We start from the raw sequence: 23,886 nt of genomic DNA, 5'->3' as shown, positions 1-23,886 counted from the left end.
ACACCAGAATTCTCTGTCCTTTATTCTCAATATTCCTTTTGCTCCTATATAGGCAGGGTAGGAGGAAGCAGTGTGATTCAGAGTGGTGAGGATCAGAGTGAGGGGGGAGAACATTTCCTAACTTCTAAGGTTACAAAGTCAAGTACTCAATGCTCTTTTAATATAGTTTTTAATGTAATTGTATATTGAAACAAAAATAGTGATGTATAGGACCATAAAACAAAAAATATAGTATGCTTAAGAGTCTGAGAATGTTATTTTATTTGATATTTAAGGCAAGGGCCTTTAAAACTTGTTAGGATACTGGTACACAGTCTTCATGTATATGAGCAGGGAAACTCCATTCTTAGGAATAAGGCATGCAAAATTATAAAATGAATTTTCTTCTTAAGCCACTATGTAACGAAATAGAAATACAGAGATTATTGCGTAGTAAACCTCCAAGAGTCATACAGAGCTCCCAAAAACCACAGAGTATCACTCTTAGCAGCTTAGCTATTGTTATGATCTGAGTCATAAGATGGTCTCTAGTCACCGCCATGTCATTGAAAACATGCATTTAGCTGTTCTGAAAAGAAATTAAGTCTTCCTTAAATTGTAATCATCATGATTCATATTTACTCTGTATGTAAAACAAATATGGTACAATCTTCTACTCATGTTATCAAACCTTCGTGATGTTCAATTTACAGATGAGGGAATCTTTAATAGGCATTTCAAATCCTGCATCTGGAAGGACCCTAAATTCAGCCAAAACAAACACCCTAAATGCCAGATTTGGGGATCCTATTAAAGTGCCATATTTGGAAATTGGACCCTGCATGTCGATTGCCTCTCACAGTGATCTTGACTAGATACTGCTCCAGCTTCTTCCCCACACCTCTATTATAAAATGAAGCTCCTCTAGCTTTGGTAATCCTTCTCGAAGTAGGCAGAGAGCATTACACAACACGCTCACTTCCCAGCTCCAAATCCTGGGCAAGATATTTCCCCCTGTGCTGGGTCTTGGCCTAATGGAGGAGTCAAGGAATCAGTAGAGGTGATGGGGAAGATGGGTCAAATCAGCACCAGTGGTTGATGGTGGAACGTGTTTCCAAAGAAAGGTGGGGGAAGAAAAAATGACTGAGACTAGATGCTCCCACAAGTTCTGACTGATCCACTTCCCCCAGCCAAAAATCCTTCTGACTTCTCAGCACTGCACCTAGTAGACTTGCCAAGCTGCTTTAGAGAGTTGGCCAGCTCCCAAGAAATACTGGATATTAGTCAGTGGCCCAAGGGATATATGTAATGTAACAAATCACTTCATGCAATATGCCTTATTATCACTCTGTCTATCTGATTTCTAATACCATTTCAAAAGATGCGGTAGTACTTACTTTAACCTTCCGTCAAAGTATGCTGGAGTTCCAAGAACAATCGTTTTAATGAAGAAAGGCTGGTTTGTGTGATTCTCCTCATATCCACCAACAATGCTAAAGCCCCAACTTCCTAAATTGCTCCTCCGTAGCACTACATCATGGCAGCTATGTAGGCCGCTGTGGGGTGAGATTGTAGTGTGGAAGGAGAAAAATACATGCCATGTAAATATTTTCATGTTATGTGCAACACTTGCTCTATCGCATCATTGCAATAAGCACGAAAGAGAAGGGCTAATGGTGGGGAAAGGTTGGTAATTAACAGTGTTTCCAGGATGAATCATCTTGTAATATTTAACCATCTTGACTACTGTGTGCTTAAAATTACAAAAAAACCTCTGGAGGTAAAAGAGTATTAAACATAAAGAATGTATTGTTGGAATCATTGCTGAAATACAGTTACATATATTTATCCTCCCCCTCCACATCCCACTAGCTTCCATATCCAATGTGTTTTATTTGCAAAATGAAAGATGATTTTTCTGTCAGTTTAGGATTTTCCATCTTGAATTTCCATTTGTCTTCTTTCTGCCTCTTTCTGATTTATCACTACCAGTAATGAAAATTTTGCAATCAGATGACAGTTTTTTGGATGATGCAAAAGGCAGAGTATAAATAATTCAGATTGCATTTGAGTAGCTGTACTGGCTTTGAAATACCTACAGTGCGCTAAAGATTCTTATGTCCCTTCATGCTTCAATCACCATTCCAGAGGACGTGTCCATGCTGATTATGGATTCTGCTTGATAACGATCAAAAGCAGAGAATGAAGAATGGGATGAGAAGTGAAATCTGTTCATATCAGTCAGGGCAAAAGTTCGGGAAAGGACGTGGGTTTGCTGCGGGTGTATTTGTACTTGACGGAGTTGGTGGCTGGTTTTCTGAGTTACATATGTGAGATTTGTGAATGCAGATTGATCTGTTCTAACTTCTTTCTGCATGTGATAAAAGTCAATGATCAGTGAAGGTTATATCCTTCATTCTATGAAGTTATTCATTTGCCTTTCTAAACTTTGTTTTGTGTATTAATATAGGGTGATTTGGGTAAGTGTTCTATGTTTCCTGTTTAAAACTCGGGCTTAACTTGGGGATCAAAAGGACAGCTTACATTTATCGGGGGAACTGAATTAGTTAGCGTTAGACTTTTCCCAAGGTTTCTGAAGGGATAATCAGTGGTTTCTATCTTCCGGTTGGCTAAGAGGATACTTTTGCTGTACAATCCTTTGTAAGTGGATTGTAAATTGAAATGTAGCTGCAATAGATAGGCAGCAATAGGGTGAAGCAGGTACTGTAACTAAGCTGTTCTCTGCTTTAGAGTTTAAATCAGTTTTAACATTATATTAATTAAAACTGCAGCAGCAGCATAAAGTAAATCCCCACTAAAAATGAACTGTTATACATGTGTTCAGATACAATAAGAAACAAACCCTTCAACATGTTGCTTCAGCCCTATGTACGTCACACAAATATTTTATAGCAAACTGAAAAACGTCAGGAGAATGACACAGCCAAATGCAGGAGTTAATATTATAACAGCAGTGTAAACATGAGTTTAAACAGATCATTCATTAACTAGTACCTGGGAAGGCCCAGCCACATGACCCAGGAGGGTGACCAGCTAGCATCATATTCATTTTCGCTTATTGTGCTTGGTTGTTCCTCATTAGTCTGGGTTTGTTCTGCAACAATCTGGACCTCCAGTGTTTTGAGTGCCACCACTGAAGAGGCAGCACTGGCTTTGAGCATAGCCACTGCCTCACTATGACTTAGATTGGTCAGGTCAATGCCATTAATATTCAGCAACACATCACCTGTTTAAAAGGCAAAATAAGACTGTAAGTCATGTGGCCTATCGAACAGTTGTCTTCCTGTGCTAATACCTGGCCTGTACACATTACTCAGTGCCTGTTCACATCAATGTGTTATCTCCCTGGGCCTAGACAGTCAAAAACAGTAACTCTCAGAGCTGTGAACTGCAGTGTATTCACTTTGCAGCCTCATACAGGTAATTTAAACATTATAATGCATAATCTATTTCACCGCTGCATATCTCAGCAGAAACAGAAATGCTGTGCCTGGCTAGCATGCTCTGCTATCATGCAAATCAGAGGTGGAAATGATCTATTAGGTCAGGCACCTCTCCTGCCTCAGAATAGAACTGACCCCTATGGTACATCCTCCAGTGCTCTGTTCAGTCCACATTTAAATGACTTGAACACTGGAGCTTTCACCACTCCCACTGGAAACTATTCTCACCACTAGGGATTTTTTGTGTGACTTCTACAGCTTTGTGTTCCTTTTCTTAATATATCCCATTCCTCATAGTCATCCCACAGGGTTTAAAGGGAAGGGGGAAAAGGAATGGCAAAAGGTGTAATGTACCCAATGAGGGAGAGGGGAAGTCTTGCACAAGGTAACACAGCAAGTGGGGCATGAAAAGAGTATCCCCACTTCCTTCCCCACATGCACACTTCAATCCTACTGCAGGTCTGTGCTTTACCAATTGGGAAAGACAAAACAGGGATTACAGGAAAGATTAATTAGGAAAAATCAGCTCTGAGGAAGCAAGAGCATCTGTAAAAAGATTATAATGATCTAGAAAGAGTCAAAAATACAAAGATTGCTGAAAACGATTTTCCTTGAGAATATTTTAAAAGAAGGAGAGTCTCTTATTGTGTGAGTGGTTACAGTATTGCTGCTGCAGTGCAGAACAAATCAGCAAAATCCAGGATTTAGTTACACAAGATACGAGAATCAATCACTTTCCAGAAACTTGCATAGCTGGGAAGGCTAATTCCTTTTGCAATTGTAGCTTTAATATCACGTAAGGAAGAAAATCACAACTGTTGGTTCGACAAATGGATTTTTAAATAATGTTTAGAAAAAGATACTGTGCACATTTGTATACTGCATTTAATGTTCCTACCTTACACTGTCGTGAAAAATATCCTCCATTACCTCATTTTAAATCTGCACACTTCAGTTACTGTTCAAACTTTGCCTAATGTCGGTATGGGCCCATAGGATTTCTAAATCAGTGCAGTATTGCATGGGGTTGCATTATCTATTTATGTGATTTAGGCGCATGTACAACACATTTGACAAAAAATAAATCAGGAAAATGTCAGGCCGTACCTTAAGCATTATCCCATCAGGATTACCAATGTCATCCACCCCACACCTACTCCCACCCCCCAAATACCCTACCCAATTCCTTTCTCAAAAGCTGGGGATAACAGATGCCCTGTCCTGAAGATCAGCAAGCTCGGTCTAGGTCGGAGAAAGGATGAGGAAAGTGAATTATAGAAAGGACAGTCACTTGCTGAAAATGCCCTGCTGTTAGCACCGTTAAACAAGGTGCCTGTCATCAGAACAGATCAGTTTAGCTGAGGTACTGAAGACATTGCACAAGGAGAGAGGTGGTTTCTCAGACAGCTACAGGGCCCAACCCATGTGACCAAAACCAAAAATAGGATGTGTGTACTGAAGTGAAAAACACCAGACAAGATCCTTAACTCCTAGGGGGATTACAGTCAACTTTACACAGCCATTTCCCAAGCCAGGGGAAAGTGTGGCATTGTACACTGAATTTCCATAAGTGGAATATTTGAGAGAAGCATTTATCATTGCTACCCTGCATCTGTTGAGAAACCTTATGATACCATGCAAACCAAATTCATGAAAAGAATAATTGAAAGATGCACATGCTGCCATTTGAGTTAAATCCTACCTCGTTTGATCCTGCCATCTCTTGCAAGACAGCCATGAGGTTGCACGCTAGTAACAAAAATTGGCAGTTCACCACTTTTGCTGCCTCTGCCTCCTGCCACTGTCATTCCAAGGGATTCGTGTGGTTCTTTTTTCACAGTAATGTGCTTTTCTTGGCATGTAACACACTGGGAAAGAATCTGCAAGAACACAACAAAAGATATCTTATTTAAAAAAATTCAAAACGGATGCTTAGTAGGTTCCTAATCTATATTTAGGTAGCTAATGAGAGCAACCTGATTTTCAAAGGTACAGAGAGCGCGCAGCCAGAGCCGTCCCTAGGGTATGGCAAATCAGGGAAGCCACTCTGGGCCTTGCACTTTGTGGGGCCCCGCGGCTGCCACCCCAAATAGCTGAATCCTAGGGACGGCTTTGTGTGCGTGTCGTACGGGGGGCATTAGGCTGCTGCGGGGGGACGGAGAGGGGGTGTTAGAGTGCGCTGGCTGGAGTTAGCAGAGGGTCTGGTGCTGGCAGTGGGGGTCAGGCCTGCACTCACCAGCGGGAAGTCGCAACAAGAACCCAGCCCGGTCCACTCCGCCAGCTCCCGGCGTCGCTCAGGGGAGGGGGCGGAAACCGGAAAGAGGGGGAGGGGACTGTTCTGGGCCCCAAACCCCCCTTGAGACAGCCCTGCCTGTAGGCCCTATTGACTTCAATGGTTGCTGCAGGTGATCAGCACTTCTGAAATATCAAGCCACTTACTTAGGTACCTAAATATGGATTAGGAGTCTAACTTTAAGCATCCATTTTTTACATTTCACTTCTAATTTACTTACAATATGCTTAGAGAGGAACTCGACATTGAAGATCTGCAATGCCAAGTTTTGGTGCTGCTGCACAAAATCCATACGTTCATATGGCTAGCATCATGGCACTGAGAAACATAGGACTTTGATGTTTAGGTGGAAGTCACACTTACTAAGTGCCTCATTTTTGTAAGTATCATATGGACCAAATTCTACAGACTCCATGTGAAATGAAAAAGCATATGTACTTTAAGGGTCACAAGCCGACACAACTTTTAAACAGTTTATTTTTATATATGCAATTTTTTTTTCTTTTCCAGCCTGTCTCCAGAATCAGGTTTACCTATGTTTGGCTTCACACCATCAGGAGGGTTTAAAACTGAACTAAGGGCTTGTCTGTCTACCCAGGGAGTTATTCTGCAATAGCTATCCTGATTAACTCCATGTGTGGACACACTTTTTCTGGAATAAGACTGCTTTATTCCCAATTAGTTTAATCTGCTTTGGAAACAGATTAGACTAATTTAGCATACAACACTCTTGTTCCAGAATAAGAGTGTCTCCACAGGGAGTTATTCTATAATAGCTCTTCCAATTTAAATTTATCTTAGTCCAAATTAACTTGCCTATGTAGACAAGCCCAAATGTATTTTATTTGCTTAAAAGCCTTCATCCTCATGTACTTGGTGATATATTCAAAGCATTCCACATTTACCTCCACTGATCATCGCAAATCTACAGAAGATTTAGAGGTAAACTAAAAATACAGAAATAAGAAATTACACCAGTTAATCTTCCAGTGGCAGTTATATCATCTCCCCCTCCCCCCCCCGTGTATGAAAAAAGCGGTACCTTTTTATATTCCCACTACATAACACCAGAAGTAGTTCAGTATTAGAGTGGCAGACACATATCACTGTGCACTTATTAAAGTCAGCTTACTTTTAATTCCATCAGGCTTTGTGGCCATCTACTTGCTGGTGCTGTACAATTATGTAAACAAAATTCTTTAAGACAAAAAACTTCAGCAACAACCTCGGCTTTTCCTTACATAAGAGAGGAGTGCAGGTGAACTATACAATGAAACCTCCTTGGCTCTTTTCTAAAATCTCTCAAATTTTTGGAAGAAAATCCTGGCAAAAACCTAAAGTGCTCACAATTTAAGTGACTGAGATTGAATTCGGTTATCAACACCGTTTGTTGAAAAAGGATATAAAGGAGGTCTATTAAAGACCTGATACTCTAGGTGATTATATGATTCATTTAATTTGAAGAGACAGAAGTCATATTTTTGAAACTACCAACATGTCTGAAGCATAAGCTCTGAACAGCATTTTATTTTTGTAGTAGGTCTTCTGCATAATGCCACTCCAGATTCATGGTGTCTCTTCATTCAGTCCTTCACCCCGTCATAGAAAATATAAGCCAGCCAGTACTCATGCTGTAGCCACAGCTCTCTTTCCTTTGATTCAGGGAAGGGAAAACATGACTTTTTCCACCACAGGCAATGACAATCTGTTTATATTACTCCTGGGGGAATTCTGCGCCACTGCACAATGCAGAATTTTGCAGAAATTAACGAGTGCACAGAATTTCCTTTTCCTCACAGAAATGGGCTGCAGTGCTGCTAGCTGCCACTGGACTCAGCAGAGCCCAGTTTGTACACAGAAGACACTGCTGGAACAAGGGAGCTAGGGGATTCCTGGTAGCTGCAGTTCCCAGCATGCCCTGAGGGAAGGAGAGGGTGGCATGAAGGAAACTTTGTGCAAATCTGGGACCAAGCATCAGGCTGTTTCTACCTCTGGATCCCTGGGCTCTGGGGGTGGGGTGAGGGGGACAGGTGTCTGGGGAAGTGGGGGGGGGCTCCACAGCAGGGCTCTAGGGTGCAGGTATCTGGACCGGGGGGCCCTGTGGCTAGGCTCTGAGGAGAGGATGGGGTGTGGGTGTATTGGTTGAGGGGGCCCTCATGGCTAGTCTCTGTGGGGGGAGGGGTTGTGGGTGTCTGGCCCCCTGGCTGGGCTCGGTGGGGGGGAGGGGCAGAGAAACAGGAACTGGGCTGTCGTAGGGGTTTCTTTAACTCTCTACTCCTGGGGGAATTTTTGTGTGTGTCTGTATTGTTACAGACATGCCTGCTGACAGGTATTTTGAAATAAATTACCAAAATTATTGAAACTGGCTTGATTATAAAGTGTTATTTTGACAAATAACATTTGCAGAATTTTGCAGAATTTTTAATTTTTGGGTGCAGAATGCTCCCAGGATTATTATATGGCTGATGGATATGCTCCAGCTCCTGGGGCCTTGCAGTTCAATGGCTTGCACATCAGAAGTCCCAGGGATGCTCCTGAATGGCAAGCCTTCCACATGGCTGTAACACATTACTCGCTTTCCCACATACGATTCCAGAGCTACAATTTTATCTCATTCACAAGACTTGTGTGTGTCGCAGTAGCCAGCAAATCTAAATACCATCAAATGCTATTACATTTTCTTTTCAAGTGGAGAAAGGAGAGAAACACTAACCTTATGCGAACTGTGTCTGCTGTGGAACAGCTGCTGTGCCTGGTGCTGGCTGCTGTTATGAGTCCCTGCTTCTCGGAGAATAGCGACTGTCTGAGATTTCACTGGTCTGGAGATTGTTAAATTCACCCTTTCCCCACTAGCCTGAGGGATATACATGCAAAATTAAAATAATAAAGTTCTCACTGTATTGTTATTAATTAGGAGATGAGGGATGGTTTTGTGGCTAAGGTACTGAGCTGGGACTTGAAAGATCTGGGTTCAAATCCTGACACTGCCTCAGACTTCCTGTGTGATGCTGGGCAAGTCATTTATTTTTTCCTGCCTCAGTTCCCCATCTATAAAATGGAGATATTAATACTTTCTTTTCTCTCTCTTTCTCTTGTCTGTTCAGACTGTAAACTCTGTGACAGGCTCTGTCTCTATGCCCATACAAGACCTAGCACAACGAAGCCCCCAGTTTCAGTTCCGTTTCAGGCACTTCTGTAATACAAGGAAATAATAACAAGAAAAGGGACTGAATACACTGACAGATTATGATTTTATCGTTTTCAAAACTACTCAATGTTTCAAATCTTAATAGATATTTAAAAACAAATTATTTACCTAGAATAAGTAACTTTGTAAGCAGATTCAGAGAATCTGTTGAAGTAGTTGGAGAGAATATATAATCAGACCACCAAACTTTGTAGTTTTTGGGACTATGCAAAAGCTCAATATTCCAAAATCCCCAAATAGAAAACTGACCTCTTCAAAATCTCAATATATTGAAAAACTGACATAAAAATAACACAAGATTATTAGAATTTCCCCCTAATCACAAGAGATGATATTTAAGATGAAATTTAAATTATACTAGCAAATAAAAAAATCCCCACCAGTATCACAAGTCTCCAACTGCTGTTGGAGTATGGAGTTAATCAAATAGTAAACAACAGCATTCTACATAGTCCCAGTGTTTAGGTAAGGTGGTTTACTGGATGAGTACATGGCTTAGAATCAGACCCCCGCCCCCACTTCCACCTCCAGCTTTGCCATTGATTGGTTATGTGACCCTTGGGCAAGTTACTTCCTTTTTTAATCCCCTATTTACAGATAGGGAAACTGAGGGACAATGCTACCTACTTTCATAAAGCTTTTTGAGATCTAGAGCTAGAGTGTGATAATTACACAGTATCACGATTTTCCTTGATTTCTTCTGTTAGACCAGGCCTGCACAACTCGTAAAGTGGCGAGGGCCAAATTATTCCAAAGAAAACAGCTGAGGGCCAAAACCCCCAGCCCCGTGGAAACACCTTCCCCACCCAGCACCTCCCAGCCCTGCGAAAACACCCCGCTCCAGCACCGCCCAGCCCTGCAGAAACAAACCCTCCTTCCCCAGCGCCACCCCACCAAAACAGCTGTGGGCCAAAAAGGAAGGTTGGGAGTGGAGAGTTGATACTTGATTTTAAATCAACCAGGGGATCCCAGCTGAAGAGGTGGCTGGGAGCCCACAGGGGAAAATTAAAGGGCCCGGGGCTCCGGTGGCTGGGGGAACCAGGAGCATTCCGGGGCTGGGGCAGGGATTTAAAGGGTACAGAGCTGCTGCCGCTGAGGGGAGCCCGAGCCCTTTAAATCTCAGCCCCAGCCCATCCACTGGAGCTGCGGCCGGGATTCAAAGGGCTCTGGGCTGCCCGCAGCAGTGGGGAGCTCTGAGTCCTTTAAATCTCAGCTGCGGCCGGGAATCTTTGCGGGCAGCCCAGAACCCTTTGATTCCTGGCTGTGGCTGAGATTTAAAGGGCTCTGGGCTCCTCGCTGCTGCGGGCAGCCCAGAGCCCTTTGACTCCCGGACGCAGCTGAGATTTAAACTGTGGGAAGTGATGGTCCCAGGCTAGAGGGATTTTTAGCTTGTGTATGAAAACCTGGGAAATCCAAGGCACCTTGTGCCTTAAGAATCTGCCGGCCTCTTCATCACTCAGGATGAGAATTTGCTAAATCATATTTTACCTATCTACTGTGTTAAGCTCAGTTTGTGGTTTTGTTTACCTGCTAAGGTGATCTGTTTGCTCTCACTTATAATAATTTAAAATCTATCTTTTGTAGTTAATAAACTTGTTTCTTTGTTGTCTAAAACCAGTGTGTAAAAATTATAAACTGGGGGCAGAAAGTTGTTCCATCTATCTCTCCACATTGAGGGAGGGGAGACTTTTATGAGCTTATGCTGTACAGTTCCCTGTGCAGTGCAAGACGGTATAATTTTGGATTTACACTCCAGAAGGGGTGCGTGCCTTAGCAACTGGGAGGTACTTTAGCTGAGCCTTCCCATGCAGAGCTGATCTCAGCATCTATGTGAAGCTGCAGCTTGATGTGTCCCTACCTCGGTGTATGCTGGTGAAAGAGTAAGCTTAGAGAGCGTAGCAACTTATCACAGCACCACAATGTGAGAGGGAGCCCAGGCTGGTGGGTCAGGTGGGCTCAGTGGTACCCCAGTTCTAAGTGGCACCCTGGGGGGAATCTGTCACATCACCCCCATACAATAACCCCACACATCACTCTGAAGCCTAGAAAGTCCATTGAGTCAGTGGGAAGGAAATGGAATTAGCTAAAATCATGGCTGGAAACTCTTTTTGTTTGGAATATCATTAAGTTCAATCATCACTGGGATTCACAGTCTGTTTCCATCCAATTTTTAAGTTCTCAACTGTTATGTTTGTTTGTTTTTAAACACACACAACTTTATAAAATTACCTGAGCAACAGCACAGGCGTTCAGCTACTAGTAATGAGTAACATCTGCCAAAACCACGATACAGTTTAGGCATAATACACAAATTGTTCTGTACTATACTATGCCATTTTGGGGTGAAATTTGGTGATATGTACAATAAGCGTCTTGACATATAATAAATTTTAAAGTTTCAGACTATATAAAGTACCCCTGTTAGAGTTTACCTGGATAATCTGAGCAGCAAGTTCCGGAGTCCCATGCTTCAGGTCATGTCCGTTGATTGTGAGTACCCGGTCATTGCTGCAAAGTCTGCCATCTTGAGCAGCCAATCCCCCTTCCAAAAGGTCGAGGATAAAAACTCCTGGCTCATCTGTTCTGCGCACTAATTTAATGCCAAGCTGTTCACTAGAGTCTCGTTTATGCAGCGTCACCTGAAAGCCGTCTTCTCTCAACGAAGTGCTGTCAGCATGGTTGTGTGTCCGGCTTCCAAATCGTCTCTCTCGGAGCACCGTGAGATGCAGCACCATGCAGGGCTGGGAAAGAACAGCTCGAGCATGGTTATGGGACACGTTGCTGATGTCAAAGTTATTGACCTGGAAAACAAGAGGTGAAACAATATTCATATCTGTTTACTGGTTTCTGGATGTATCAATAAAATCCTTGCCAAGTTCAGAGACCCTGTTACAAACCTCTAATAGTCTATACCTGGAATTATCTACTTATCCCACTGTGCTCCTTCCCTCTCTTCATTCAATTCTCCTAAATAAACACTTTATCAGCTGAGCCTGCAAAGCTAACCCACATCAACATTACGCCATCACTACTGCAATTAACACTAACTTTCACATTCTAAATTACTGCCATCCTCTCCGTCTCCCAGTGCATTTGTGTCTGATCATCCTGGGTCTTTCACCCTGTATGCTCAGGGCAGGAGCTGTTTGCTGTCACTTTAAATATGAATAGTCATTTCAATCTGTAAGTTTCAGGAGTGAAACAGACAAATATAACTTGGTAACAAATCCCTGAAAACGGGAATTTATAATGTAATCTCTGACAGATATTTTATTCCAGGACCTCTTTTGATAAATATCTAAGATGTTTCAGTTATTAATCTGTATTACAATTGGTAACTAACTTCTTTTTGTTGATACATGACATTTCTTGACACAAGTGAAATGACCACCAATGTCATATAGGCCTATGAAAGTAGAGTTTATATGGGAAATATGTTAAAAGAAGCATATTTTTTCTGGTCTCTTCCAAAAATGAAAAAGAAACCTGAAATGAAATACAAGTTCAATTTAAAAAACCAACCAACCAACCACGAATAATTGTTTTTCATCCACCGAGTAATATTTTTAAGCCCTAGTTTGTCCTTGCTTCAGAAGGCATCAATAGTCTACTTCCTATACACTACTGTGTTAATTCTAAAACATATTAAAGCAAGCTGGGTGTGAAAGCAAAACATCTATTTCCACACAGACCTTCTAAGTGAAACATGGAGTATGTGAAAAAGTACCAAACGCCTTCTTTTCAGCGTTTAGCAGATGACACTACAAGAGCTCATAGTCAGATGTCCTTGAACAAAGACATATTTCTCTTTACCCTTCTCTGACAAAATAAAGACCTACCTCAACTGTGTGTTATAACATCATGTGATGAGTAACATAATGGTGCATCAAAAAGTCCATAATGCCACAATGCAACATTGTAATCTGAGAGGGATGAGGTGTGGAACATACTGTCAGAAGTCTTAAAAGAGCAACACTCCAATGCGGAAACTACAGAACCCGAACCACCTTAAAAGAAAATCAACCTTCTATTGGTGGCATCTGACTCAGATGATGAAAATGAACATGTGTCAGTCTGCACTGCTTTGGATTGTTTTTTAGCAGAACTGGTCATCAGCATGGAACCATGTCCTTTGGAATGGTGGTCGAAGCATAAAGGGGCATACGGATGTTTAGTATATATGGTACACAAATACCTTGTAACGCTGGTTATAACAGTGCCTTGCGAATATCTGTTCTCATTTTCAGGTGACATTGCAAATAGGAAGTGGACATTATCTCCCACAAACGTAAACAAACTTATTTGTCTTAGTGATTGCCTGAAGAAGAGTGGACTTGTAGGCTCTAAAGTTTTGCATTGTTTTATTTGAGTGCAGTTGTGTAAAAAAATAATAATTTACACTTTTAAGTTGCATATTCTCAATAAATAGATTGCACTACAGTACTTGTCTGAGGTGAATTGAAAAATACTATTTCTTTTATTTTTTACAGTGCAAATATTTGTAATAAAAATAATATAAAGTGAGCACTGCACACTTTGTATTTTGTTGTAAATGAAATCAATATCTTTGAATATGTAGAAAACATCCAAATATTTTAATAAATGGTATTTATTGTTTAACAGTGTGATTAAAACTGCGATTAATCTAGACTATTTTTTTAATCGTATGATTAATATTTTAAATTGTTTTACATTCTTAATGTTTACATAAAATTACATACATTAAATAATATTAAGATATTTAAAATGTTAGGCATGTATTTCTAAACAATGAAATAATCAGTTTTTTTAAAGACTCTGTTGATATGAAATATACAGTACATTATAATTTTATATAATAGTATTAAACCTTGTGCCTTCAGTCAAGTATTAAAGGTTATCTGAAAAAGAAAATATTTCTCCATTCGGGTGGGCAAGAAGTGTTAAAGTTCACCTTACAGTCATATTCAGCTTGTCTAAATTCTTCAGATGTCCACCACTGAAGCATGAACATATAACTGCATGTAACATAATACCTAGTTTTGGTCTGCAAAGGCCAAGCCTAGTAAATTTCATGAGCCAGCTTAGCACCAACACAGGCCAACTCTGAGCAAGGAAGCCCTTAGGTCTTCCACAGAGTCTGGTTTGTGTCTTCTGCACCTCTCCACACCTGCTTCTATATGCGCTTCTTACAATGGCAAGGGGATTCTACTGAACTTGCTTACAGAGTTTGCAGAGTTTCAGTGTTATCAGGTCTACAGGGTTTTTACACTGCAGTTCCATTTTTTTCCCATCTAGAGTCACTTTACAGATACTTACAGCTTTTGGAACCATAACTGCCAGCAGCTCAACGACATGAATTTCTATAACTTCAACAGGTTCACCATTCTGGCAGCTCATGGCACAGCCCTTGATTACCGAAAGGCTCTCATTGGCTGCTGGGGTTAGTGACTGGATATAGCATCCAACCAACACCTGCAATTGCCTGGTTTTGAACATAGCTTGGATTACTTTTTGCCAACCTCTGTCCTAATACTTTTGATAGTAAAAGGGCTGGTTTCTCTAATGTTAGGAAAGGAAGGTTTTATTTTCTGAAGTCCATGCTAATTTTATTTAAAGGATACTAAAATTTCCCAACCACATCAGTGTGTGTGTGTGTGTGGGGGGGGGGTAATTGTCCAGAGTTGGCAATGAGGGGGCATTTACTATGGTATGCCGGATACAAAGGACAGCAATATTTAAAGTTGCTGAAAATAAAATTGAAGAACTCATTTAAAATAAAACAGAACCAGAGCTTTTAATACTTTCTTTTGCTATATACTCATTCTCCTAGATTTATTATATAATTATAAAAGATAATAACCAAAGTTATTTTATCTGTTAATTTTAAATAGGAAAAATAACCCTAATATTCATATCAGAACATTTCAAATCACATCAGTGAAGGACTTCACCACAACATTTTCGTTTTTAAACATAATTGTTGATTTCAGGTAACAAGGAATGGCAAGGAAGCTGGAGCTGAAGGGAACATGACAGTCTAGTTAGCATAATAAACAAGGCAAAAATCAATCCCGTAACTCACAAATGCAATTACAAAAGGCAAATTAAATTAAACTTCCTAACCAAAAATAACCTTTGCTTTCTTCGGAAGGGGTGGCTATATCTCAAAAGAAGAGGAGGAGAGCCTCAGACCATTAAAAATAGAAAATAATACACTCCGTCTTTCTTATCCATTTTAAAAGCTATTGAACAGAAATAATTATAGGAAGCCAAGCCCCATGAACTATGTAAATCATTGGTATCAGTACTGGAATAACAGACTCTGCTCAGTCTGAATAATAATTTGTTTTTAAACTAATATTGCAAAGCTAACATTTACACAACACAGATTGGCAGGAGAACTACCACCATCTCATAACAAAGTACAGCAATGATTGAATGCATGCAAGTGGACAGACAATTTAATTAGATTCCATACTTGAAGTATTTGGTCTCCAGCAAGGAGTCTTCCATCTCTAGCAATGATCCCATCTCGATAAACCTCTTGAATAACAATGTTGATCAAAGGAGTTTCATTGCCGCCCACTATGCTAATTCCTAACTCAATATAAGGATTGGACCGGTGAATTTCAATTGTAGTGATTTCTCCTTCGGGCAAGGTAGGTGACTGGTGGGTTGCTGACAAGTTTAAAGAAACAAACAAAGAAAGGTTAATATATTTCATACTCCAGTACATTTTCAACACTGCAAATTATTGGAAGACACTATAAGCACACCAGATGACAACGGTATAATACAAATAAAACAAATTGGATTGGCTTCATTGTTTGCTGAAACACTTTGGTTAAGAAAAAGATAAAGACCTAGAATAAGTGATCAATATCCATGCACCAAGAGAAAACTTAGGTATTACTTTAAAAAGAGGCTATTCAGAACCGTTTGGGACCTAACCTTTAAAAAAATAATCTTTTTTTCATACATTTTCTTTATCAATTAGCCCTCCCTTAACCAGTTTCACAGGGCAGCAACAGCTGTCACTGATTTACAAGGTCAAGGCAAGAAGCAAGCACACCTCCAAACACAAACACAGACAGCTACAATGGAAGAGGAGGATGCTAATGAATGGTGAGTACACAAGCTACAAACAGGAAAAGGAAGGGGAAAGACCACCTTCCTCTGTGGTAAGGCTCAGTGTTTCCTCTCTAATATCGCAGATGCTAGAGGTGTTACTGTTAGTTCGATGCAGATGGATGCAGGAGTTACTCAGTTGTCTTTTCGTTCGAACAGGACAGTATTCCACAGGTGGGAAGCCTGTTGATCCAGGGGAAAAAAATCTCATCTTAGAAACCAGATTCAGCAATTCTACAGAAAACATTGCCTCAATGTAGCTATCAGACCAGAACAGAGACATTAACAAGCTCTACAGTACCAGATAGCTTTGCGTTATAGCAGTATGGTACTATTGCAGTAAAAACAACAGATAGATCTTTCCCATCTAACTGTGTTTTCATCCAAGTGCTACATTTTCAAGTAGAGAACTCTTTGGAGGAGTTTAACTTTCCAATAAGAATCACTATAGGACAAGCACAGCAGTTGGAGATGTAGGGTTTGTTATTTGTTTGCAGGACTTACAATTATGTCACTAAGTTTCTAGGTTTGATTTAGACCAAACAGAGAATTAAAAAGATAAACATGACATACTGTCTGCTACTGTGCTCTCTTCAAAGGCAGGGTTGTCAAGGCCAGGCTCATCTGTCCACGCAAGAAGAGTAGTTGGTGGAAAGTTCTGATCCACGGGCACTGGTCCCGTCCCAGCATGGTCTGTATCTGGAGATAAAGTGCCTGGGTGATCTATCAGATTAGGCCCATTTTCATTCTCAGTTTCTGTCTGCAGTTTGCTAGACTTCCTTTTCTCCAGTACAACCCTTCGATGGGAAGCTCCAGGACACCTAGAGGTAGAGCGTCATGTTACTTTCAAATATATATGAAAAGTGGCCATATTACACAGCACTAAAAGCTTGAACATTCCAGTCCCAAATTTCCTGCAACCCACTTCCAAGGCTCTCCAAGTCCCCAGCGCCCACTTCCTCCACGTTCCCCAATCACCAGCACGCCTTCCAGTCTATGTTGTACCAGTTTCTTGCTCCCCTTCCAGGCATCCTTTCGTTTGCCGTCCATAGAATGCCCCCTTCCTCGTTTCCAAGAATAGGTATCACAGTTCCATGCTACCCAATCCCTTACTCTGAGTCCAAGCCCTGCCCCCTATTCAACTTCCCTCCACACTTCCCCTCCCATCACACCAATTCATGCCTGGAATAGGTAGTTTCTCAATTTGGATTGCTTAACAATTTAAAGCCTGTTTCTGAGTCAGCTCTATACGAGCATGGCCAAAGCTGTAGTCAAAAAACAACAAATAAAGTGGGGGTGGGAAGGGAAGAAAAAAATACTACATCCTTTGGTCACTTGTGCGTGCATAGGTTTTCTGAACAGAGCATTTCTCTACCCCAGGCTAGTATACAGGGAGCCAGAACCAGGGCTTTCCTTAGCATGGTTAAAAAGACAGCAAGCAACGGATAATCTCAGGCTCGGAAATAAAAAATGCACAGTCCTTAATTTAAAAGTTTCCTTTTAATTAGTATAAAGCCTTATATTTTCCCAGCTCCTCTTGCTTCCTGACCTATGGTTGGGTTAGAAATACATATTTTTTCCTTCCCCCCGCCACTTGGGCCTTCCCTCAGCATTCCATGGGTCTTATGTCTCATCCATAAGATGGAGAGTTGCCAACTCATGATTTGATTGTGAAACTTGTAATTTTAGATGTTTTTCTTAAAGCCCTAGCTCTTGGAGTCATGAGAATCTCAGGTGGGTTTTTTTTTTATTTTTTTAAAGAATATGCTTCTAGCCCTCATGGTTGCAGAGCAAAGATTAAAAATGTGAGTTCCAAAAGGCTCAAACATCAGAAGACAAAACAAATTTATTATTTTTTAAAATTTCATTATTTTTAAGTCAACATGATATTTTAAAGTAAATATATGATACCGGATTCGTCATTTTAAATGCTTGATTTGGTAGTACTGAAAAATTTGCAGCAGCACAGTGCCCCCTAGCACCACACTGGGGTTCAGTACCCACACGGAAGGAATTGAGTTCCACTTACTGAAGCACAAAGATTACTGCCTATAGAACCTGAAGCTTCCCTATAAGTCTCATTAAAATATAGATCTGTTCTAATTATCAGTCTAGCTCATGAGATCTATAGAGATCACAGTTTAGGGGGTATAGATGCTGGGTAATCTAGAATTTTATTTCAATACCGTTAGAGAAGACTATTTTCTGTTTAGAAATATTTTTGAAGAGTCCTATCTATGTCAAAACTACACCTTTACAACCTGGTGTCAATGACTAAAATCTTCAAAAAAAAAAAAAAAAAAAAAAAGGTTTTGATATTATTTTCCTAAATAGGAACTTCCTAAACTGAAGTTAAAACGAGGACATTTTCATAACATGCAAAGCGTGTCCAGTGATCTCAGTGTACTTTTCATGCAGTAGTCTATGTGACTAACCCATTAAAACATAATTAATCCAATTTACAACAATTTACAACAAATGCTAGTTAGAAGAGCTTCATGAATGAGCTAGAATGGATGATGAAATGCCACGCAACCCCCAAAAGTGTTACTGGTCACTAAACTCGCAGTCATGCTGCCAGCAATGTAACTGTCTTGTGAAGGCAATAATTTATTTAATTCTGACATTGCCAAGTCTTTATAGCTCACTTGTGATTTTTAAACACTTGCACTGGAGTTATCTATTTGTTTTGGGAGTTGGGAGGAGGACTCAAATAATCCTTCAGGAGGAGGGGTTGAGTTGCAGAGATCTCTCTTCACTCCACTCTTTCTTGTGCAAGCTAGTCCTTGACCTTGACTATAGACCTAGAATATCCATTTATCCTATCACAGTATACAGATTCTGATTACTATACAAAGAGCTGAAAGTCTGAGCTATTGCACAGATGTAATTCAGAAAGTTGTGTGTGTAAAATACCAAAAATGGCTGAGAACTAAAAAACTGGATGGTAACAGATTACACATCACAATGACAATTGAACCTAGTGATAGTCCAAATAAAACTATTTTCTCAGCTGTGTTTGTATCTGTCTCCCTAACTTCACACTGACTCAGCAGACATTCTAGGCTACAGGGTGATATTTGGGGTTATTACGTGTGTTAGTGGTGTTTCTATGTAGGTGATTGTGTTGATTTGTGTGTGTTGTGCTAGGAGAACTGTGTGGATTTGTGCAGGTGGCAGTTGGGTATAGCACCTGGGCCAAATAATCCCTCATCTGCGCAGTCTCCCTCATATAACCAATGCAAATATGGCAAGCAAATTAGCTATAGAGTAGACAGCGGTGATTGGTTGAGTTACCTGATCTCACAATGATCTAGGACTCTAGGCATGGCATACATACATGTCATGATGATACTGCAGCTGTACACTTCGTAGTGTAATTAGTAAAGACAAACGGCTGAAAACGTAAACATTGGAAGGCAATAGACTATGAATCCCAGTGATGACTCTACCTGGCGATACTCTGAACAAAAGAGTTCTTAACCATACTTGTAGCTACTTCCATCATTTCACACTAGCACAGACACTTTAGGCTTCAGAGTGACATTCCTGGAATCTTATTATCTAGATAAAGGGATTTATCATGCACAGTATGTGTGCATTATTCAACTACTGAAGCCATGCGCAAGTTACGCAGACCATTCTAGACAAGTGGCCAATACAAATTCCAGACCATACCACATACCTTGACCTATTTTGTTTATTGCAAGCATTTTGGAGAAAAGCTATTTTGGGGCCCCAATCTTGAAATCTGTTGTATACGGGTAGCCTGCAGTGCTCAGGTAGAGTCATGCAGAAGTCAGTGGGTCTCCGTGAGGGCACAGGGATCTATCTTCACACAACAAGCTACATGATCAGAACTTCAGAATGTAAAATGCATTTTACTGGCATTATTTTTCATATTATACTATCTGTAAAATCAGGCCATCTTACTTATGAATAATAGAAGAGATGGTATTAGCATTTTAAAAAAAATCTCCAAAATGATCTAAAATAGATTTTCCTTAGATCAGGGTGCCATGTGTGTAAGATGTAACATATCATGACCTACCAGGACTAGGAGTGGCAGGTCAGCAGCAAACTCATTCATTGGCGGTATCTATTTGCTTTGGGAGTGCTGGGAGGAGGACCCAAAAAACTTTCAGGAGGAGGAGTTACATTGTGGAGATCTCTCTTCCCTCCACCCTTTCTTGTGCAAGCTTGGAAACTGGAGGAGGGGTGAGAGCAGCGATAAGGACCCCCTTCTCTCAGTAGCCAGGAAGGTCAAGAGTGGGAAAAGCCACAGAAAGCTCGTTCACCCTTCCAGCAATTGGAGTTTTGGAAGGCTAGAAAAGCTTCAAATGCATCAGACACTTAGTAGCTAGAGGCAGATATGAAAGATGAGCCCCCAAAACAAGGGCCAGGGACAGCATCCTGGTAGTAATTCCAGCACTTTCCTCCTTCCCAGCAACCGAGCGTGGCAATGAGCTAGGCTTTCACCAGGGCATCCTGTTGATGGGAACACAGCTTGTAATCTAGGTGAGAATAAGTGTTAAGCAAGGAACTTTCAAACCCCAATCCTTTGGATTTTCCTTACTTTTGAATAATAGGTTTTGCATTTATTGCAATGATTTTTTCTGTAAATCTTGCTATATAGTCATGTATGAATCTACACATTAAATATGTTGGTTTCCAGCCACTGAGCAACTCAAAAGGTTCTTCTCAGGCAAAAGATGCTTTTATAAAAGGTTTAAATTTATCTTTCCACAAAATATTCCTTTTAAAGGAAGCAGTAAATGTTCAGTAATGGGGGATATGGAGGGGTGTTGTGGTACCTTCTGAAGTGGCTACCCTTTTTAATACTGGATGGCAAGTTGTGGCTCAGCTTAAATAAAAATAATAATAATAAAACCCCCTAAAACAGGGCCTTAATCTTCATGTGAACCAAAAGTGCTTTGTGCTAGATCAAAGCTGTAACTTTCTAGAATGGAATTTGATTAGATCTGAAGACTCAGTCAGTTGAATTTAAATCAAATATTGCAGAAGTTAAGTAAGGTTTTATTCGACCTGTGTCAATTAATGATCTTTGATAAAGTAGATACCAATACCATGGTTAGTTATTAAACATTAACAAGATTTCTAAATACTACATGCTCAGGAAATAAAGTACAAGGGCTGACTCTAAGGGGCTGTGGTTCCCAAGCAAATTTGATCAACCTGAAAAACTGACAAATCAAGGGGATTCTAAGTAAGCAATGAGGTAACTTGGGGTGATTATTGACCATAAAATCATCAAATTTGTGCCTCATGCTTCTAATATCCTTGATAGAATGGTTTGCATTTACCACACACTCTGGAGTTGACTGGTGGATATTATGAAATTTCTTGCAGCTTTTCTGCTTAAATGAAGCCAATTATTATTTCACTAGACATTTTAATTCTGAGTTTGAATGTTTTTAACAGTGAGGCTAACCAAGTATATTTCATTTCTTAGAAAAACAGGCATGTTCATCCGAGTGCTCACTAAAGTTGGTTTGTAATATCTATGACAAAGATTGCAACAGTATTGAATTGTACATTTATCTAACATTTAATAATCAGTAGTAGTATTTTATTGGATTCACCGATCCATATCAAATCAAATTCAAGCTACGCATTTATTGCACCTTTTATGCCAGTCGAGGTACTTTACATAAAGGTATTCCAATGTTTACAAATAAGCTATATTGAAAAACAACTTTATCAGGTATAAAAAATGTGAGAAGGAAGGTTATCAGTAGCACACGTCAACAGAAAGGGAATTCCATATGCATGGTACACAGCAACTGAAATGTTGTTACAGACTGATTGATGGGAATAATGATTCAGTTAAAATTAGACCTCCTTATATGAGTTGTGCATTAGACACACAATGATTTTATATAGTTGTCATAAACAGATAGCTAAGGGTTAATGTTCTTTTATCTGTAAAGGGTTAACAAAGGGAACCAAACACCTGACCAGAGGACCAATCAGAAAACAAGATTTTTCAAATGTCAAGGGAGGGAAGTTGTTGGGTGGGTGTCCTTTTTCTTGGTTCGGTGACCCTCTCGGTTATGAGAGTGATTTTTCTATCTCCTGGCTTTCTAATCTTCTGTTTCCAAGTTGTAAGTACAAGGATAGTAAGACAATAGGTTTATATTGTTTTTTTGTATTTACATGTGTGTAGTTGCTGGAATGTGTTAAATTGTATTCTTTTTGGATAAGGCTGTTTATTCATTTTTTCTTTTAAGCAATTGACCCTGTATATTGTCACCTTGAAACAGAGACCATTTTATGTCTTTTTCTTTCTTTTTATATAAAGCTTTCTTTTTAAGACCTATGGATTTTTTTTTAGTGGGGGCTCAAGGGGATTGAGTCTGCAGCTCACCAGGGATTTGGTGGGAGGAAGAAGACAGAGGGGAAGAGAGAATCTCTTTGTGTTAGATTTACTAAGCCTGAATTTGCATAACCTCTGGGTGAGGGGAGAGAAATATTTGATTTCTCGGTGTGTGTTGAAGGACTTGAAGCAGGGAATCTCCTAGAGTACCCAGGGTGGGGAAATCTGGGAGGAGGTAAAGAGGGTGGAATCCCTTTGTTTAGATTCACGGAGCTTGAATCTGTATATCTCTCCAGGAACCCAGGGAGGGAACACCTGGAGGGGAGGAGGGGGAAGGGAAATGGTTTATTCCCCTTTGTTGTGAGACTCAAGGAATCTGAGTCTTGGGGTGCCCCAGGGAAGGTTTTGGGGAGACCACAGTGAGCCAGACACTGGAATCTTCTGGCTGGTGGCAGCGATATCAGATCCAAGCTGGTAATTAAGTTTGGAGGTTTCATGATAGCTTCTCATGTTCTGAACTCTAAGGTTCAGATCTGAGTAGGAAAGTTATGACAATAGTGCTGTAGTGTGTATGCATGGTGTTTTACACCAAAGTGACAAGTCCCTGCCATGAGGCACTGATAATCTAAATTTCTCTCAATTGAGAAAGAAATGACAAATAATGGAAGAGGGCTAGGAAGGTTGAGGACAACAACAGTGAAGTATCATTTGAACTTAATGTTTGGGATGCATCTTGTTACTTTCTCTGTTCTTAAAAAAAATAATGGGATTTAATATATTAGGGTTATACAGTTAGCCAATTCAGAATTTTTTTCACCATCATGTAGGTTAGACGTGATCCTGCCGCGAATGAAGAAAAACAGTGAAAGTTGCTCTCAGAAAGCTGAATGCAAATTAAAATTGTTATTTCACTGAGGGAGGGGGTTGGACCTTTTTCCAAAGAAAGGCAGAGATAGAACTTTACGGAAACCTCCACTTTCAATAGTGTATGTAATACATTGTTTAAAATATAAAACACAATGCATGTGTAAAGAGGCTTGAATTAAATAACATCTATGGGTGGAAAAAATAAATCCTGGCATCAGATGCATTCCGTATTTCTGTTTTATACATCACCTCCCTCTCTTCATTTAATGCTTGACCATATTCCTCTCCTATTTTAATTTTAAGACTTTTAAAATGTGGGGTTACATATTAACAAAGCTTTGCAACACACTAACTCATTATCACTGTTATACTTCAGTTCCTCACACCAAATGTGATGGGATGCCCACATTTTTGTCCATGACTCAAATTTGACTCTGCTTGGCCCCATTTCAGTTCATGAAATAAGAGTAATAATAAAACCCTCTATGTATTTACTGAAAATAGCCTGAAATATTGTTTAGAAAAACAAAAACAATGAAAGGCCACCCAATGAAACAAAGAATGTTAACATTCTTATTACAGAAAATGACAGTTTACATTTAAGAGTGAAATACCACCAAGACAACAC

At 40.1% G+C, this 23,886-nt stretch overlaps 1 protein-coding gene across 8 annotated transcripts in view; it reads right to left on the bottom strand.

Moving 5' to 3' along the window:
- The window catches only part of LNX2 (ligand of numb-protein X 2), a 108,052-nt gene that overhangs the window by 3,634 nt on the left and 80,532 nt on the right, over positions 1 to 23,886 (bottom strand). For 7 of the 8 annotated variants that reach the window (XM_050937224.1, XM_050937219.1, XM_050937218.1 and 4 more), the window contains 8 exons: positions 16,628 to 16,875; positions 16,097 to 16,237; positions 15,405 to 15,604; positions 11,377 to 11,745; positions 8,450 to 8,590; positions 5,146 to 5,323; positions 2,995 to 3,226; positions 1,377 to 1,535 (listed from right to left, as the gene is read on the bottom strand). In XM_050937224.1, the coding sequence (XP_050793181.1) occupies positions 1,377 to 1,535; positions 2,995 to 3,226; positions 5,146 to 5,323; positions 8,450 to 8,590; positions 11,377 to 11,745; positions 15,405 to 15,604; positions 16,097 to 16,237; positions 16,628 to 16,875 (1,668 nt within the window). The remainder of the gene's footprint in view (positions 1 to 1,376; positions 1,536 to 2,994; positions 3,227 to 5,145; positions 5,324 to 8,449; positions 8,591 to 11,376; positions 11,746 to 15,404; positions 15,605 to 16,096; positions 16,238 to 16,627; positions 16,876 to 23,886) is intronic. The other variant, XM_050937226.1, reaches the window with a different exon arrangement.

Source organism: Gopherus flavomarginatus, chromosome 1 (assembly GCF_025201925.1).
Source record: "Gopherus flavomarginatus isolate rGopFla2 chromosome 1, rGopFla2.mat.asm, whole genome shotgun sequence".
Lineage (NCBI taxonomy): Eukaryota > Metazoa > Chordata > Testudines > Testudinidae > Gopherus > Gopherus flavomarginatus.
Note: the sequence above shows the minus strand (reverse complement) of the source record. Positions and strands in the feature narration are given on the sequence as shown.